General features: G+C 40.4%; 1 protein-coding gene across 1 annotated transcript; it reads right to left on the bottom strand.

The window, feature by feature from the left end:
* Positions 1 to 403: 403 nt before the first annotated feature.
* Positions 404 to 18495, bottom strand: wdr19 (WD repeat domain 19). Its single transcript, XM_051945124.1, has 36 exons — positions 18371 to 18495; positions 15665 to 15756; positions 15487 to 15552; positions 15244 to 15369; positions 14677 to 14792; positions 14465 to 14580; positions 14123 to 14203; positions 13696 to 13808; positions 13419 to 13592; positions 13046 to 13116; positions 12788 to 12960; positions 12047 to 12167; positions 11733 to 11839; positions 11492 to 11608; positions 10521 to 10676; positions 9824 to 9971; positions 9339 to 9546; positions 8835 to 8994; positions 8630 to 8740; positions 8415 to 8524; positions 8284 to 8341; positions 7810 to 7950; positions 7557 to 7639; positions 7390 to 7473; positions 7155 to 7301; positions 6618 to 6742; positions 6350 to 6459; positions 6178 to 6246; positions 6009 to 6086; positions 4403 to 4499; positions 4177 to 4301; positions 2734 to 2815; positions 2458 to 2608; positions 2206 to 2329; positions 2022 to 2098; positions 404 to 869 (listed from the first exon to the last, which is right to left on the bottom strand). The coding sequence occupies exons 1-36, from the start codon at positions 18374 to 18376 to the stop codon at positions 755 to 757; spliced, it is 4038 nt and encodes a 1345-aa protein (XP_051801084.1). The 5' UTR covers positions 18377 to 18495; the 3' UTR covers positions 404 to 754.
* Between the last annotated feature and the right edge of the window lie 280 nt (positions 18496 to 18775).

Genomic DNA, 18775 nt, shown 5'->3' with positions numbered 1-18775 from the left:
GCAGAGGCCTTGTTTACCACCTCACAGCTCTCTGGTATGTCTAGAGGCTGAGAAATAACCACTTAAAGATGCAAAAAACGCTGGTGAGGCTTTTTATAGCCCAAATTCTGAAAATTTCAGACCCCCACAACTCAGAAACTATTTGAGCTACAGGCCTACAATTTTGCATAGAAAGTACTTTTGTGACTATCTAATGACATGCAAATTTAGGACTAATTTGAAAATGGTGCGGCAACCACCATCTGGTGAAACCACATGGAATGACCCATCACCATTTTGACAATAAGTTAATTGTTTTAAGTCATTAATTAGGCATAGATGACAAAAATTCAGTGATTTCAGCCACTAAACTTAGCAGATTAGCTTGTTTCCTCACTTTTCTATCATAATAAACTGAACACACTTTGGTTTAAAACTGTTTATTGTACAAAATAAGGCATCTGTCAGCTTAGGTTTTGGTAAATTATGCCATTTTCCACTATTTTGACACTGAAAGACTGCTTGATAAAAATAGGATTATTCCATTAATGACAGTAACTTTTAGTTGTAGAACATTCATTGGTACATAAATATCTGTAAACTAATTTCTGTGGTTTCCTTCAGTCACAGAAGTGCTGCCAGTTCAGAGAGAATGCAAACTTTTTATGAAAACAAAAAAAGTGCAAAAAACAACTCCCCACTATGACAAACTGCTAGTTGCATTACCTTTACCTAAATATACAACTTTACATTTGGTCCCTTTCATGAGTTTTTTTCACTGATCTAGTTCATCAGTCTGCAGGTATTTGGAACAATCAGAAATCTTCTTCACTTGTGTGGCGCTCAGACTCTCAGAACACATGGGACACACCGCCTCTGTTTCCAGCAGCCTGAAACAAAGTTCAGGGAACATCTGTGAATATGATGAATGTTTGGCAGAAAGTACACATATTTACTTACTGGTGTGGAGTTAGATGACAAGATCAATGCCAGTTATGTTTGCTAAGTATGAGACTGTTAGCGTAACTTAGCATAAAGGCAGCGAGCCTGTCCACAGACAAGAACCTGGCTACCACTTTTACATGAACACTTCATGCATCATGTGTTTCATTTGCATGCAATCCAACATGTATGAATGATCATTTGAGGCAGGGTTAAAAGTAGGACTTCTTTCTTGGCAGGCTGCAGCGTCTTTGGTAGGTATCAGTCTATCTCTATTATGATCAGTCAGTGCTCGTAGCCCAACACACAATCGCTTCAGGTAACTAAAAGAAAACACTGTAATACGATCACACATAATGCATAAATACACTTTGGTTGACTGCAAGTAAAACACAAGATGTTTCACTGTCTGTGCAGACACCACCATGTCTGTTTCAGGACATCATTCTAAGTGTATTTTGTGACCTGAAAACACATTTTCATATTTACAATTACTGGACTTTCACTTTAAGCTCCTCTCTAACAAAAGCTACTGTCAAGGTGGAAAAATGTTGCAATGCCATGTTTTATACAAACATGTTGGAGTGTCATAATATGCCAATACAATGGCTGTTTGATGGGAAGACAAAAAGAGAATCTGAGGGAAACATTTGTTTGCCATGAGTTTTACTGTAAGAATCCTCAGTTTGTAGCCGCTATAGTAAATGTTCTTGTTGCAGTACCTGCAGTATTGCACTAATTTAGAAACCGTGTAGTACTGTTGTGATTTTAATGGACACACAGCATTAATAAGGGACTGGTTGCTGGTTGGCAAAAATCCATGTCAACTGGAGATAATTTTTTGTATTGTTTTTTCACTCTACATTTCACTGCCGATCAGACTGATTTAACCAGATTCCTAGAGAACAAACCACAAATACAAAGAAAACAAATATGGAATTAAACAGTCATACAAGTAGGTTTTATATTTTGAATAGCTACTTGACTTTAACATGTTCACAAGAGTCACACAATAATCCAAATTTTCTTCTGATGAAAGTCTATGAATAACTGCATTTCAGCACAGTTTGTGTGATTTAACATGCGGGTGTTCCACTTACAGAATAAACTGTGAGTAGAGAGCAGGAAATTCACAATGAGGACAGATGGACCAGTCTTCTTTCAGCATATGACGACCCTGAGACAACCAAGAAAATGTTACAAGGTTTGAATGAAAACAGTACAGGCAGATAAAGGGGAAGCCTTTAAAAGAAATGCAGTGTATGAGTGGTCGTGTGTTTGTACCGTGGCGATGCAATAAGGCAGGTTGTTCTTGCAGGAAATACACAGCAGTTCATTCTGTGGCAGCTGGAAGCCACAGAATGGACATGGAGTAGTTTCCTCCTCCAGCTCTGATGTATCTGGACGTCTGGTGCAGACATGAACGCAGTAAAGACAAAGATTCAGAGGCAATGTTGGATAGAGGAGGAAAGGATCAGACCGATGCAGCAGGAAGTCCAAACATGATGTGTGAAGCAAAACATCCTCAGCACTCACCGAACCATAGCCTCAATCTTCTTCCTGTACTTTGAATCGATCTCATTTCGGTACTCTGGTCTCATCAACATGGCAGCAAAGCTGAAGGCGGAGTTCTTCAGTCCAGCGCGGTGACATTCGATTACTGCTGACGTCAGAATGGGAACAACATCTACACACACACAAACACTGATCACACCTCTGTCAAACAAGCCTTCAGGTTTCATTTAGATTTTTTGTTGTGAATTGGTCAGCAGATTAATGCTGAGGAAAGGTAAATTTTCCACGTTGACTCACGTGCAGGAAACTTGCTGATGGTGTTGCTGACTCGAATGAGCATGCGTGCTCCTTTCAGGTGGTCTCCTCTCTTTACATGGATCTACATTAAAGCAGTTTACAATGTCAGAATGCTACACTTACCTAGATAAACCTAAGATATGGGTTTTTGAAAAAGAAACTATAAAAGCCAAACATTCCTTCTGGTATATTCGATAATTCCGACAGTATATCACCAGCTGCTCTTTATAATGTTACCCTGACAGAAGTAATTGATGCTTGAGCATGAAAGCAAAGAGAGTCAGGCAGAAACGTGTCAAAAATGGTGTACACTCAGGGAAAGAAACGTATTAACAAATGTCTGTGGTGGCTGGATCGCAACTGGACAGCTCTAACAATGCCTCTCCACATGATGTCTCCTGCTCTATGTGCAAAAATTTTTAAAAAGCGATGACCAAATGCCTCAAAAATGAGTCCTACACAGGTCCGACACCTCTATCCACCCACATCCATATGAACAAATAAGAAAACCACTCAGAGTGCAGTACTCTGCCAAGGCTGCTCATTCCCCCATATGGCATTGTCAGAAATGCAGCATTAGTTTATTATTAGTGATTGATGATCAGAAATCACTGCACCATAGAATGTCTCCATTTAATATAGATGTACCCACAAACAAAATGACCTTGTGCTGAGCACAGGCATGTGTTCTGCATGTATACAAGACCTAAATATGTAGCAGGCGGTGGGAACTGATGGAACTCGGAAACACCTCCACAATTTAATCAATTGTTCCTTGTATTATTTCCCGATAAGTCCACAGCGGTGGATTTGTAGTAGGATCGCAATCGTGATCATCAGCAGGCAGCTGACAGTGTTTGCTTGTTGTCATAGTTACAGTGACGCTGTGCCACTATCTCACAATGACACAGAAATCTTTAACAAATCCGTGGATCCAGACTATAAGCTGCATCACTGCCTCAATCTAATCGCTTGGTCTTTGTGTCATTTCTGACCTTCCCTGATAATTTCATCCAAATCTGTTAGTCCGTTTTTGAGAAATGTTGCGCACAGACACAAAAACCAATGCCAATCTTCACATAACTCCGCCTTGGTGAAGTAATAACAAATTTGCAATTATCTCCAAGTCAAATCCAGACCTGCACTGTCCTGTGATCAAACACATCGGTCATACAGTCATTCACTTTAAAATGCTTCTGTTAATTAAACCTGCAAAATGAATAGCTCATAATTCACACCTGTACTTAGAGCTATCAACTAGTGATTAGATAACCCAAGAAGCATGGTAATGCAGAGAAACAGCAGAGCCAAAGACACAAGAGTGCCCTGGCAGCCAAGGTTTGCCAGGGTGCTTTAAAATATTGTATAGTGGCATAAACCTACCCCAGAAATTACTCTGAAAATTCTTGAGTTACCTCCAGTGAAGCGGCATGATGGACTGACCTTGACCAGCAGATAGGAGTGAAGGATCATCAGATTGGTGGCCATCTCAGCAGGAATCTTAATCTTCTGAGCCTGCAGCTCTGTGTACATGCTGAAGAGCACATCATGGGCGTTACGGTAGTTCCCTGTAGCAGTAACGCACAAAACGTAAAACAATTAACATATGATGTGAACTTGATATTGGTACACCGGTGTCTGGTTCATGTTTGCATGAATAAGTTTGTACCTGCACACTGCTCTTCTCTGGCGATGATGATGGCGGTGCGAGCAGCCTCCCTGTAGTGCTGCAGAGCCATATACAGACGGAACAGATACTTTGCATCCTGGGAGGAACAGAAAAGTGTCACCAACAGTTTAGTCAGCACTGTCACCAAGTCAAGGCTCTGTCTGCATATAAGAACATAAACTAAAACAGTAACAGTGTGGTGGCTTTCTCAATTGGTGCTCACAAACTGTGTGGGGCTTGAGTCTGAATTAAAGCAACAAATAAATGACAGTCAGGTGCTGTGGCCGTCTAACACCTGGACATCTATGTCTGCCAAGGGAGTGAAAGCTGCAGTTTAGAATCTGATAGCACTAAACTCAAAGGAAATCAGAAGCACTGATGCGAGAATAAAATAATAATCTTCCAAAACATTTTCTCCATATTTTTTTAACTCCACATCTCCTCCTTTTAAATTGAATTTTTCAACAATTCTTACATTATATTTACAGAAATAGAGACATTAAATAAATACAAAAATGAAATGGAGAGGCAGCATCAGCAGCTGAGAATATAACAAATAATACATCTTTAATAAAAATACAATGTAACAAATTACAGTTTTCAGCCAAAAAAAAATCCTTAGATGTAATTTATTAGGAGTTTAACACTTAAAATCTCAGCTAATCTGCTTCTTAAAGATTGTGTGTGCGTGTGTGTCTGTGTGTGTGTGTGTCTGTGTGTGTGTGTTTTATTGTATCCTAAATGGAAGACAGAAATACACAACGGAAACTTGCCCAGTTCCACCAGACAAGAACAAAGACGAAACGGCACGAACATTAATGTCTCTTGAAAAATAACCAAATCTGTTTTAACACAAGCAGAAAACAGTGTTTTCATGTAGAAACTCCACTGTTAGGAGTATGAGCCGATTGAGACAACTGGTTTTGAGGAAGTGTAAATGCATATTTGTCAAGGCACACTTCACTGATTATAAGCAAATATGTTCAAATGGCATAAACAGAATGTTTGACACATAGTGCACATCTCTTTGCACACTGTGTGACAAACATGGTAGAAAATGAGCAAATCAGAAATGCACCGTTTCACCTCGCTAACAATTAACAGCAGCACGTTCTATATTAGTGCCTCAAGGCAGCATCTCAATACTCACAAGGATGTACTTTACTAAAGAAAAAACTGTCTCTGTTATGAGTAGCCCACAGGACTTCCTCACAGACAACCTGTCAAAACAACAAATTCCTGCTAGCGTTTTGATGGAACAGCTGTTGATAGATTGTAAACTCTAAATTTACCAGTACCACACTTTCACCTTCAGCACAGATGAACAGAGGCTGCAAAGTATAAGAGTATGGTGATGTAATTATTTTGTAAAAGCTTCTGACACCTGCCAAGTCTTCAGTCAAAAGTTAAAACTCACTCCTAAAGTTACTCAGTGAAAGGTATTTAACACAAAAGAGAGGCAGCAACCATGACACGGAGAAAGAGCAGTAAATATATTAAAGCAATGATTGTTTAATTCCTGGAATATCGAAAGCAAAATCATACAGCTAGAAAAGGAGTTAAACCCCAAAAACAGCAGGATCCAGTGTTTCAATGTACTGATTACCTTGGGCATCCCGTCACTTTCCCCCATCAGGTAATCTATCAGCTGATTGGTCAAAGAGGTGTCCTTGGCCTGGCCAACCTGGAACACACACACACATAAAAAATCCACACTCATCTGAATGTCCAGTTTCTTTTGTACTGACATGCTCAGTTGAACGCACAGCTCTCACCGTTTCTATAGCCATCTCAATTGCCATGTTGTCTTCATTGTTGGGACACTTCAGAAAGTGCTTCAGAGCCTGAGAGGAGGTGGGCAGAAAGGAAGAGAAAGAGTGAGCTAATTTAAACCACATCAATGCTTAAAACAAATAAATGTAAAGTAAATAAATCAGTGGCTCTCACTCTGCTGTACTGCCCACACTTCTGAAAGAACTTGCCAGCCTGCAGGTGTTTCTTCTCTCCTTCAAAGTACAGAGCAATGCTCTGGTAGTCCTCCTGCGTCGCATCAGAGCCTGACGAACACAAATCCCACCAAGTCAAAATGATTTAGACATTTACTACCACACTCATAAGACATTTAATTAAAATTACATTGACAAAAAATAGCACAGTAAAAAAAAAAGTTTCAATTTTCAAAATCTCTATATGATGCCTAGACACAGAGACTGACCAATGATGTCTGCATAGACCTCCATCTGTCCGTGCTGCTGGGCCAGCTGGAAGGCTTCATCGTTGCACTGAGACAGAACCAGGAAGTGGATGGCTGAACCATAGTCATTCAACCGAAGGAAGAACCTGGTGCACACACACACAAATGTTAAATATACATTAGCAAAATTTTACAAACTATTAGTTAACACAGAAAATTAATCAGCTGCAACTTTTATTATCGACTGATCTTCATGGCATTTACAATAAATATAAATAAAAACCTAAACCTCTGCTGGTTCCAGCTTCTGAAACAGGAGGATGTTTCTATATCACAGTGAAGTTGGCTTTTGACCTTTTGCATATATAATGCTACCATATTATCATAATATCCTATTAGACATTGTCTGGACGTCAAACAATTAAAAAATCAAAAAGTTTAAAAGATATGTTAGAAAAATGAGAGTCATGGGTGACATTTAAGACATGGTGACAGTCAGTAGAATCCCCTCACCAGTGAAATAGCACAAGCCTGTTTTTGGTTGTCTGTCTGTCCTACCTGGCAACCATCTTTGCTCCATCAATGCTCTGCGTCTCCCTGACGATACGTACAGCATCCTCAGGATTGTTCAGGTGGTCCAGCAGCACACGGATCACATTGTCCCAGTCTTTCGCACTCTCATAAGCATGTGCAGCGTCCTTATACCTGATGGACACAGTAGACATTACATCCAGTTCTCTTTTAAAGATATATTCGTCTGCAGAAGATACAGACACATAAACTAAGAACCTACTTGCCATCTGCCTCCTTTGCCTTTGCATACTGGAGGTGAATCTTGGGAGAGGAGACATTTGGGAGCAACTCTCCCACCTTCGCCCTGAATACCATAAAGCAGAATGACATCAAAGAGGAGAGAAACATGCAGGTGTGAATGTTGGTATGCGTTAATATTTGTCTCACCAGTTCTTGCAGCGAATGTAGACGGATGCAGCTTTGTCATAATATTGGCCTTTCTCATAGAGCTGAGCGGCTTCAGAAAATTGCTGTAATAACAAAAAAGAAAATGTAGAAAACCATAAGCTGATGCTGCAGATTCTGCAATGCTGCACAACACACACACACACACGTTTACACAAACACACTGTTACTCATCGATACGGGAATTTACCAAAACACATTATTTTCAAAAAGAGAGCAATCAGGCACAGCTTACTTTCATGCTCTCCAGTATGGCTCCACATTCCTTCTTGAGGACTCTGCTTGGGTGCTGAATAGCCTGAGCAGCTCCTCTCCTGATGTCACCCATCCTGATGGACATTCTGGCTACACCTCCCAGGCACGCCTCGTCATGGTCCTGGAACAGCACAAAGATGGGGAGAACGAAAAGGGTGAGAACAGACACTGTGATGTAGGCCAAATTATTTCCTTATATCTCCTTAGACTGGAGCCTTGAATGTACTTTCTGCTAAACTGTGCTAAAAACCACAAAGACAAAGAGGAGAAGCTGAAAGGATCTAAGCCTGATACAGAGCAAGGGTTTGTTGTGGAAAGGACAACAAACTGTGGGCAGAAGATAAGACCCTATGTGAATCTGTATGTGTAATAGTAAATATTATATTATGTATTTCACTAAAGGGAAAAAAAACATTTGTAGAGTGAAACAAGTAAAAGATGGGATTGCACTTACTTTATTATTGTGGGTCATGCCCTTTTCGTAGTGTGCCAATGCATTGACATAATCTCCACTACAAAGAGAGAAAGAGATTTAGTGACGCATACACAGAATGGACTATATGTGTGAAGTGAATACACACTTACATAAACTCTAGATGGACAGCATACTCTTTGGATATAAAGGGAATCTGGTCGTCTGCGAGCCTCTTGGCCAACATAAGAGCACTGTCCCAGTGCAAAAGGTCTCTTCTCATCTAATACACACACATGATAAATAAAGAAAAATGATTTTTCATTTCCATATTTTACAAGCCAAACCATTAAAAAAAGCCTTCTTTTCCAAATTAATACAAACACACCTCCAGAGCAGCAATAGGGGAGGTTGAGGACAAGTAAAGGTCTTGAGCCAGATTGTAGTCACCCAGAAACATGGCCAAATGTCCTGCCAGTAAGTTCTTGTCCTCTATACCCTGGAAAGACAAACAGGCAGAGAGAGTCGAGGAGTGTTACGTCAAATTTGTCAGGACAGAGAGTTTGTGACACCCAAACTAATGTATGTGTTACCTGGATGTCCTGCAGGGACAGGACCATGCCCACATTACCACTCATGCGGTAGACCTGGATGGCCAACTCAACCTCCATGTGGACCAGACAGGCTTTGCCTAACTCTGCCCAGTCGTCTTTACGGCCTGCAGACTTGCACAGATCCCAGGCCTCGTGAAACCTGGACAAGAAGATTACATTTTGAAATCCTGCATCATTGTTCTTGCTTTGTTTGTCTTGCTCTATGTAAAGTGTGACAGACTCTACGTTTTATTGATTTATTTACGGCTCTTCCTGTTGTTACTCCCATACATTACTTTGCTGCCGTCTTTAAATGCTGTCCTTATCAAACGCAGTCAAATGACTGTATTATGTTATAGATGCAAACCAGCCACACACAGACTCACATTCAGATTTACTCCTCACAAACTGGCCAACGCTAAGACATGTCAGATAACCAAGAGATATATCTCTTCAAACCTGTGTCCACCACAAACATTGTACAGTACTTGTAGCATGGCAAACCTTTTGAGCATGATAGCCTGGGCGAGCTGCTTGCTGAGTTCCGGTACTGAATCTGTGCCACTTGAGCGCTTGAGAAACGAGTGTGTGCTCAAAGACACTTCACTGGTCTTCCCGCTTGCTGTCTGACAAGTCAGCTCACCGTTGTACAGAAGTAAAGGTTTCTGGGAAAAGGGAAGTGCAGTGCTTCCCACCAGCACGACCCGTGGGCCTGAGCAAGTGACAGAGGAGGAAATTAAATTCATAAGACTGCATCTGTTTTGTCTCAACTTTTACAGGGCTACGCGCACTATAGTACTTTAAGTCCACTACAGTCAAGGATGGTGCACTTCACTAAAAATCCAAAATTTAAAATCTGTCCTTTATACAGTAGAATAGGAGAAAATAAAATAGGATCCTCTCTTATATATTTGAGATAAATACATATGGGCAGTTAGAAGTGGCACTCATCATTTATCACTGATCACATGTCTGTGGCATCTCCTTACCATATATGGTGGCTTTATGTAAGGCGTAGGTGTACACCTTGTCATCATCATAAGCTACAAACACTCCTCTGTCAGCATGCCAGTTGTCCCACAGTACTCCTGTGATTGTGGGAGAGAAGTTGGGAAGTTCGACGCAGGAAACTGTTGCCTGGATCGGAGAAACATGCACAGACTCATCAGACTCCTGTTAATCCAAATGACATCAGTATCTGTACTTCTGTTGCATTTTCAATTTGAAGCACATTGTATCTGTGCTTTTTACTAAGTGTCATGGGTTTTCTTCAGTTTCCACATTCTTTGCGTAGAACAGAACAGAATAGAATAGAATAGAACTATTTCATTAATCCCCATGGGAAAATTTGGTAAAGTGTGTTGTCTTGATCATAATATTCATTACTTGAATTTTTAAAAAAAATTACTTTTGCCATTTTCACCAGTGGACAGAGAAAAATGTGGAGAAGGAGCCAAGGAAAACAACATACAATAAAAGTCCGAGCCCGGTGGGGATTGAACAGAGGATTCAGGCATTTGCACCTATGTGGTTTGTGCTCTAACCAAACGGCTGTCAGGTAGCCCATATTTAAAAGTTTCTAATAGATCTTTTATTCTGCCATTACTACTGCATCTACCATTATACCTCAGAGAACATGTATATAGTGTATACATGCAGAGATGTGTGAAGTAAATATGTACTGACATTTGCAGGGGAGAAGAGGAAGCCACCATTCTTGTCATCAATGAACACCAGCCGTGCGCCATTTAGGTCTGGGAACACTTTTCTCACACCGACTGAGTGACTGTAGCTGCTCACTGTTTCCCAGTCCTCCATCAAGACACACACCACATTACCTGACTGAGGAAAAGAGAGGATATCTTGTGAGAACTGTGCTGAAGAACCAATAAAATACTCATGACTGGAGCTGGCGCGTCAATTAGAAGCTGTGATAATATCAAATGACTGTAGTGGATGTCAACAAATGACATTGACTGATTGGAGGGAATCTGTGCCAAGAGGCTAAGGACATGCCTGTGCACCAATGAAGAGAGGGCTGGGTCTAGACCACAGCTCCTCTCCATCAGTTTTTGACCAATGAGATTCTGCATAGTGTGAACTTCATCCATTCCTGGGAAGACGGCTACAGATGAACACTTTGTTGACAGTAGTCCTCTGAACAGTGACGGTCCTTGGTATCAAGCTATTTAGGCATTGCAGAATAAACAACTTGAACTGACAGAAGTTGCTTGTCTTCTATCTCAAAAAATGAACACGCTCAACAATTGCCACAAGAAAAGAAAGTTAAAAATGGTACGATGGAAGTGGAGATGGGAGGAAGGGATCGCAAAGGGAGAACAAATGATAGACTTAAAAAACACGACTCTTGGTATGGGTAAAGCAAAAGGGGTGGGAAATGAAGAAGAGGTTAGGGGACACATTTAAACCACTGTCTCTGTTTGCAGCAACTAGACAGTGGTTTAGTTTTTGTTTTAGGCAGAAAAAAATGATAACTGATTATTTACAACTGAAATCCACACTCCCTTAACTTTTGATTCTGTACAGAGCAAATGAAACAGTGCAAATTAAACATTTGCTAGAAAAACTACAACAACCAAGTCAGATTTCAATTTACTGTGTGCGACTGACTGCCATGAGGATCTGCAGAGCCTTACATCAGTGCCATAGTAGAGGAAGTCAGTGGTGAGGGCGTGGCAAAGGATCCGACCTTTCCCATCATCATCTGGAAAAAGCTTCATCTGCTTCTTCTCCTCCTGGTCTTTACCTTCAATCTAAAACGCAGCACAAACACACAGATCTGTAGTTTCCTCACGCTAAAACAGTAAATATTGAAGCTCATTTAATGAGCATTCATTGGTCAATAAAAAGAGAAACAAAGCACATTAGATGACTCACTATGTGCAGCTGCACTTTTCCCTCAAACAGTGCTGCTGCGTAGTCTGCATTAAGGCGCATGCTGGCTATTGTCCCCAAGTACTCAATGTCCTTCAGCTTGTTAAAACCTGAGTGACACACGTAACATTTCAGTGCTGCATAAGTGCAGACATTCACTTCCTCATTCAAACACCACATAATATTGTTTCTGAGGTTAACAAACACACACACACACACACACACACACACACACACACACACACACACACACACACACACACACACACACACACACACACACACACACACACACACACACACACACACACACACACCAGGTTCTTGGTCTACCAGGGCATAAAACCAGGCTCTGTTGTTCATCCCCACAGCTACATGGTACGGTCCCACTGCAATGAATGTGGGCTCTACTTCCACTTCTATGGCAACAGGACTCTCCTGAAATCACACATCAAAAAGACACAGTGAGTACTGAATCTAGTCATCAGCATTTACCCTTGACAAAAAACGGACACTGCTGGCTCAGTCTTATAAACTGCATGTGCTCTTGTTAATTTCTTAATTTTCTATAAAAAAAACTGTGTTGTCAGGTCTACTACAAGCCACTACGACTGTTCTGTCTTGTTATTTGAAGATTTGTTGTTAACAAGCAAGTCATCTCAAAAGCAGCCTGAAAATTTTCAAGACAACATGGTGAAAAGTCGCAAGTCATAGGCAGAAGAATAACTGACTGACCCTTTTATGCCTGTGATGCATAGACAAAATAATTGTTTATATTGAATTCTATGTCTAGCTGGAAATAAAAATGATCTACTCTGTGGTCTACAATACATATGGATGACTCCTGAAGAAACTATATTTTTTCCTGTTTAATACCTTCAGATTTGCCATTTTTAATATCACAGATAGTATAAACCACTGAGAATGTTTGAGGACGCTCTCTGCTGTTGTGATGCTGTGTTCATTTTCCCATATCGAAGACAAATATGTGCAAATCTTCACTATTGTCTTTACTTTGTGTGTGATGTGAGTGCAAGTGCATGTGTGTGCGTCCTCACCCCCTCCACCTGGTTGGAGACAGTGACCTCCAGCAGGGATGTGAGGTAGGCCAGCCGGGTACCGAAGCTGTCGCCCAGGATGGGCAGCTTGGTCAGGAAGACATGGAGAGTCCCTTTCTGTGTGGAAACTGCCAGCAGCTGGCCGTCGTCTGTCCAGCTCAGCTGATCCAGACCTGCAGGAAGAGAGATAGAGAAGTGGGCCATGTTTTTAAAATGACCTATCAGAGACAGCATGGCCGAGAAAGAGGACCATCTCACCTTTCGTCTCATCATCCAGCTGAACCACATTACTGATATCTTTGAGATCAGACAGCTCATGGATCTTTATGCTGCAACAAAAGTACAAGTCTAGTTTCACTTTTCAAAATACCAGAACAACTTTGTTGTATGTTGATAGCCTGTATGTACCAAGAAGCAGCTTGTTTAGTGCTGATGAAATGGGCACACTGTTCAAACTATCACTAAACTCGTAAGTGTGACAGAGGATATTTTCTGGCTCTCTGATGTGCACGGAAAAAAAAAAAAACATATTAGTCAAAGATGTCAATGAGTAGATACTCATCGCCTTTACCTACACCTTTACAAATACAGTCTGAATAGTGGTGTTCTTCATTAGAAGCCCAGTGTGTACCTGTTGTCCCCACATGAAGCAGCCTTGCTGAGTGATGATGAGATGGCAACACTGTTGAGGCTACCTTTGTGGTTGTGAGCCTGATAGAGCTCATGCCCTATCTCCCTGATATGTGTGGAAATAACTACAAAGAATCCCAGGGAGAAGCCAATGAGGATATACCCATCACCGTACCTGGAGAGAGAGAAAGTAGGAGAGAGAGAACTCATGTTAGTAACAAGATCTCAGCCATGATTCAGTACCAGTGTGTGGTAGTATGTGTGAGCATGTGCAGTACCAGCGGTAGGACACAATGCTCCCATAGTGTGGCTGGAAGGCCAGCTCTATCCGGTTTTCAGGGTCGTTGACATTGAAAAGCATCAGTACCCTCTTGTCTACTGACACACTCACCTGGAAAGTCAAAGATCACAATACAATGAACATCTGCCATGGCATGACTTCCACATCCCGAATCTCTGTCTGATGCCTATCATTGAACTACATTAGAATTATATTGCATTACAAAGAATTCTATCTGAACTGCAAATTTGTATTGTTCTGCACATGGAAAATCTGTCTTAAATTTGGTACAAAATGCACATGAATAATTTCTGTTTGGTTTAGATTAAACCAGTTATCACAATGAAAGCCAGCAGTCAACATATATATATATATATATATATATATACATAAAATATACATGTGCTTAAAGAAAACAAACTTACAGTGCTCTCTCCTTGAGAGGACCTTTCATCAGTCTTCATCACTGAAAAATAAATTTCAGCAGGCTCACCGCGAAGAGTTGTCTGGCAAAAGAGTAGACAAATTACCGGATCATTTTCCAAGTATTATTTTCTCTTTATCCTCTTATTAGTAAAACCAGTAGCATGGATTTTTTTCAACACATCTCATATCCCTGCACTTGTCTACGAAGCCAAAGCATAGACTGGTGCTGAACTTATTCAAGTGCATCTGGATGTTACTAACAGTGAAACGGCCACAATGTAAAAAGCTGTTTTAAAAAAGAATCCCATTCATGCTGACATACAGTCCGTGTGTGTCACTACCTGTCTGATGGTGTCCCCCTCATGATTGCTGATGCTCAGTGTGTTGTCATCACTTCCCAGAGCCAGGAGATTCTGAGTGCTCCAGCAGCCACAGGTGATCTTCTTAGTGTGTTTCCCTGACAAATGTGAAGCAAGAAGGACAGGAAGTCAATATTCCAGAAGACACTACAGACTAACAAACCACACATGCAGAGGCATTGTGTGTGGATTACCCAACACAGGGATCTTGCGAGAAGTCTGCTGATTGTAGATCAACAGGTTTCCTTTGGCTGTCCCGACTGCCAACAGCGGGCCCGTCTTTGACCATAAGATGAAGGACATTTGATCTCTGAGGAAACCAAAAAGATAGCAGAGAAACAAACACAGGTTGTTAGAAATAAGCAGAAATGTTTGTAATGGTAAATGGTCTGTATTTATATAGCGCTTTACTATACCTGCAAGGTACCCAAAGCGCTTTACAAGATACATCACATTCACACACTGATGGTGGAAGCTGCCATGCAAGGTGCTAACCATGACCCATCAGGAGCAATTAGGGGTTAGGTGTCTTGCTCAGGGACACCTCGACATGAGCACGACGGGCCGAGGATCGAACCGGCAACCCTTCGGTTGCAAGACGGCCACTCTACCCACTGATCCATGCCGCCCCGTTTGTGCGGCACAGGTAGAAATTATGAATAAACTAACACAGGCATTAGTTACTGAGCCAGTAGCAGTATATCAGTATCAAAATTTGCCACCTTATCTCTTCTTTAAAACATGGTATATGTTTGTCGTACCTCATGCCACTGTCTATCTGGGATGTTTTGTTAACACTGGCATCCCAGAGGTAGATGGAGCTGGATTTTGCAGCTATCACAGCCAGAATGTCCCCATCCTTATCCCAGTCCATCCCCACACAGCGTCTAAGGAGAGTCGAATAAAGAAAAGAGAGGACAGGAACTCATTGTTGGATGCTACAGCAAGAAGTAATCGCCCAAACCTCTTTAATGATCTAAAACTGGAGTTGTTCACACATTTACCCCGGAAGGTGAAGCGTAGTCAACTTGTGTCCATGTCGATCAAAGATTTTCACTGAGTTGTCCTGTCTACATGATTAGAAATGCAATTAAAACATTAAAACATCATCTACTGTTTTAATCTTGAAAAAAAGGGAAGCAGATTATCACAGAGTTTTCTCCAGGACAACAGGTTACTCACCCTGCAACAGCAATGTAATTGCCAAGAGTTTTCTGCCACTTGTACAGCAGGCTGGAACCCACCCATGCTTTGTCTGCAAGGATGAAAACACTCTGCGGACAGAAAGATTATTTTTGAAGTCATTTTACAGTCTGGGCTGCACAGTGGAATAGTGGTTAGCACTTTCGCCTTGCAGTGAGAAGATCCCTAGTTCGCGTCCCGGCCTTCCCAGGATCTTTCTGCATGGAGTTTGCATGTTCTCACTGTGCACTCCGGCTTCCTCCCACAGTCCAAAAATATGCTAAGGCTAATTGATGACTCTAAAAGGCCCATAGGTGTGAATGTGAGTGTGATTGTTTGCCTGTATATGTAGCCCTGCGATGAACTAGTGACACCTGTCCAGGGTGTCCCTTGCCTTCGCCCCAAGTTGGCTGGGATAAACTCCTGCGACCCTAATGATGATTAAGCGGTGTATAGAGAATGGATGGATAGATTTTACAGTCTTTGTTTTTTTAGGGTCACAACCAACTTTCTATGTCAAAATGATATTCCTAGTTATGAAGAACGGTACTTAGCAGGAGATGTAGTCTTGGTTTATTTTTACTTTGTCAATTCCGCATAAAATATTCAAGTGGCATGACTTGAGTTGGGACTGCAACAGGAAGTGTGCTTTGCTAAAGATGTGTCGTTTAACATCATGCATTCCTCTACGGGAAGTTTAGAATGAAGTGGTATGAAGGGACTTAAAATCAGGATAGCTCAAACACTCTTGCATCCCTTTTGATCTTTTTTTTTTTTTTTTTTTAAATCCCTCTCTCATTAGTTCCCCAGGTTTGCAAAATGCCTCCAGGACAGAATCCCATTTTTATGGGAGCATAAGGATATGTACACTACCAGTCAAAAGTTTGGACACACCTTCTCCAATCCAATCCAACTTTAATTCTAAAGCACTTTAAAAACAACACTGTCGACCAAGTGCTGTACACACTAAAACAAAACAAAAATAAATAAATAAAAATACAGATAAAATAGTGCAAGCATCTCATTCAATACTTTCTATTTATTTGTATTATTTTCTACATTGTAGATTGATACTGGAGATTAATTCCCTGTTTGTTTATAACATAATTTCATATGTATTCTTTTATAGATTTGATGTCTTAATCAACAATGTACAAAACCATTGAATGACAAAGTGTGTCCAAATTTTTGACTGGTAGTGTATAAATTGGAAATCACTATCAGAACCTGATTTCCTCAGCAGATACAAAAACAGGAGGTTAGACTTCTTTTGCAATTGTGTGCATAATGTAGAACATTTTTTATGGTTGGAAAGTGCAGTACTAAATTTGAAAAAATGTACCACAGAGCGCAAAAGCAAAAGCACTACTCATTTGGGTTTCATTGTCTTGCTGGGGGAAAAAAATCAGGACATTCATTTTTTGTATCAAGTTTTTATTTTCCATCTCTCTGTTCTAATTTTACCAACTTTCCTGAAAATCATATAGCTGCTCCCTTCAGTGCATCTCAGTGAGATCTGATTCAGCAGGTTTATTTTCTGCTTCAGCGTGTCAAACTGCTGTGAGGAATATTTGTGTTACATGGCTCTAATTTCATCTCATCTCCCCGATTTGGTCCAGGAAAAAACTAAGCAGTCATCCATCCATCTTAGTATATCAAACTACAGAAGATGCTTTGTCTTCACACTGTTTATTCCTGCCTTTGGTCAGCAATGAAATAACAGAAGAGCTGCAGATGCTGATCTCAATGTATTTCAGATAAACTGAAGGATGCTACAGTCAGTACTATGTAAAGTTCACAGTGATCACTTATGATCTGACACTACATGAATAAATTGTAAAAAAAAAATAATCTTAATGGACATGCAGCATTTAATTTGTTGTTGCTACTTTATCATACAGTACCTTTGACAAGTTTAAGCAGTTACTGTTTTTATTACTGAATTCCAAACACACACAGCTTAGAAGATTTCCTGTTCAGCTCTTTAATCAAATGGTCTTACTAAATGTGTTTTGTTGAAGACATCATTCCTGAAATGTCAAACTGCTAAGCCGGTATACAATATGTACTAACAGTACTTCTTATGAAACAATACTCTCTCTCTGCAGCAGGTATCAAATAACACGTATCAACGTAGGTAATTTCCAATTTATTACAGTGACAAATGTTTGATTATTTACATGGCTAAATTTCGTAATTGTAATGACTCAAATTACTTTAGCTACCTAAAAAATGTTTTACCTATAACTTACTAAAACATATACACTAATAAAAGATGGCTGCTACAAACACTATTGTCGTACGTGTATAAAGAATGCAGGTTACCACTTTGAAAGGCTGTTTTGTGATTATTCTGGCTAGTAACTAGTTAGCCAAACTGTTATTTTCGGTTGTCTTTAACATTAAAACATACACAGTTTTAATGCAAAACTTTACTTAAAGTTAGGAAAAAATGTGTTTATTAACACACCTACAAATGCAGTTCGTGAACTAACTTTGGTTAACACATTAGCCAAGAAAATAGCTGTTTTGTCCAAATATCGTTCGCTAACACAGTAGCTCGGTTACCAGGAGCTACTGCAGTAACGATACAGTTAGAAGGTAACGAGCTAGCTAGCTGGAGCTCGTTCATGCGATAAAAGTCAAAACCGGATTCATGAAACCAGAAGCAACGCAGCTGTTCTCGGTTCTTTAGTTGGTACCAACCTTCATTCTGATGGCAGCTGGTCAATTAAACGTCACATCGATCTTTTCTTCTCAAGACAACTTCGACATCAGACGTTCGTATGTTTCCCACAATGCTTCACTCTGAAGCGTCTGCAGCAGCGATGTCATAGCAACAGTCAGCAGCCAATCAGCGCCTCCGATACAAGACCACGTTAGTTATAATGTCTGGTTTATATTATTAAACATGGAAATAGTCTCATATTTAAGACACATGGCAAAATCACATGATGATACTGAGACACTCTTATTATGCTCTGGAAATAGAGACACTTCTTGTATTTCTAAAATTAATAAAAAGGTCAGAAATGAACAATTTGTTTGAAACCTATTGTGGGTAAACAAAATTCAGAGTTCAATACATCATCTACTGTACAATGTATACAA

The sequence above is a fragment of the Acanthochromis polyacanthus genome, chromosome 3 (genome assembly GCF_021347895.1).
Source record: "Acanthochromis polyacanthus isolate Apoly-LR-REF ecotype Palm Island chromosome 3, KAUST_Apoly_ChrSc, whole genome shotgun sequence".
Classification (NCBI taxonomy): Eukaryota; Metazoa; Chordata; class Actinopteri; family Pomacentridae; genus Acanthochromis; species Acanthochromis polyacanthus.
The sequence above is the reverse complement of the archived record's forward strand: the minus strand, read 5'-3'. Positions and strand labels throughout refer to the sequence as shown.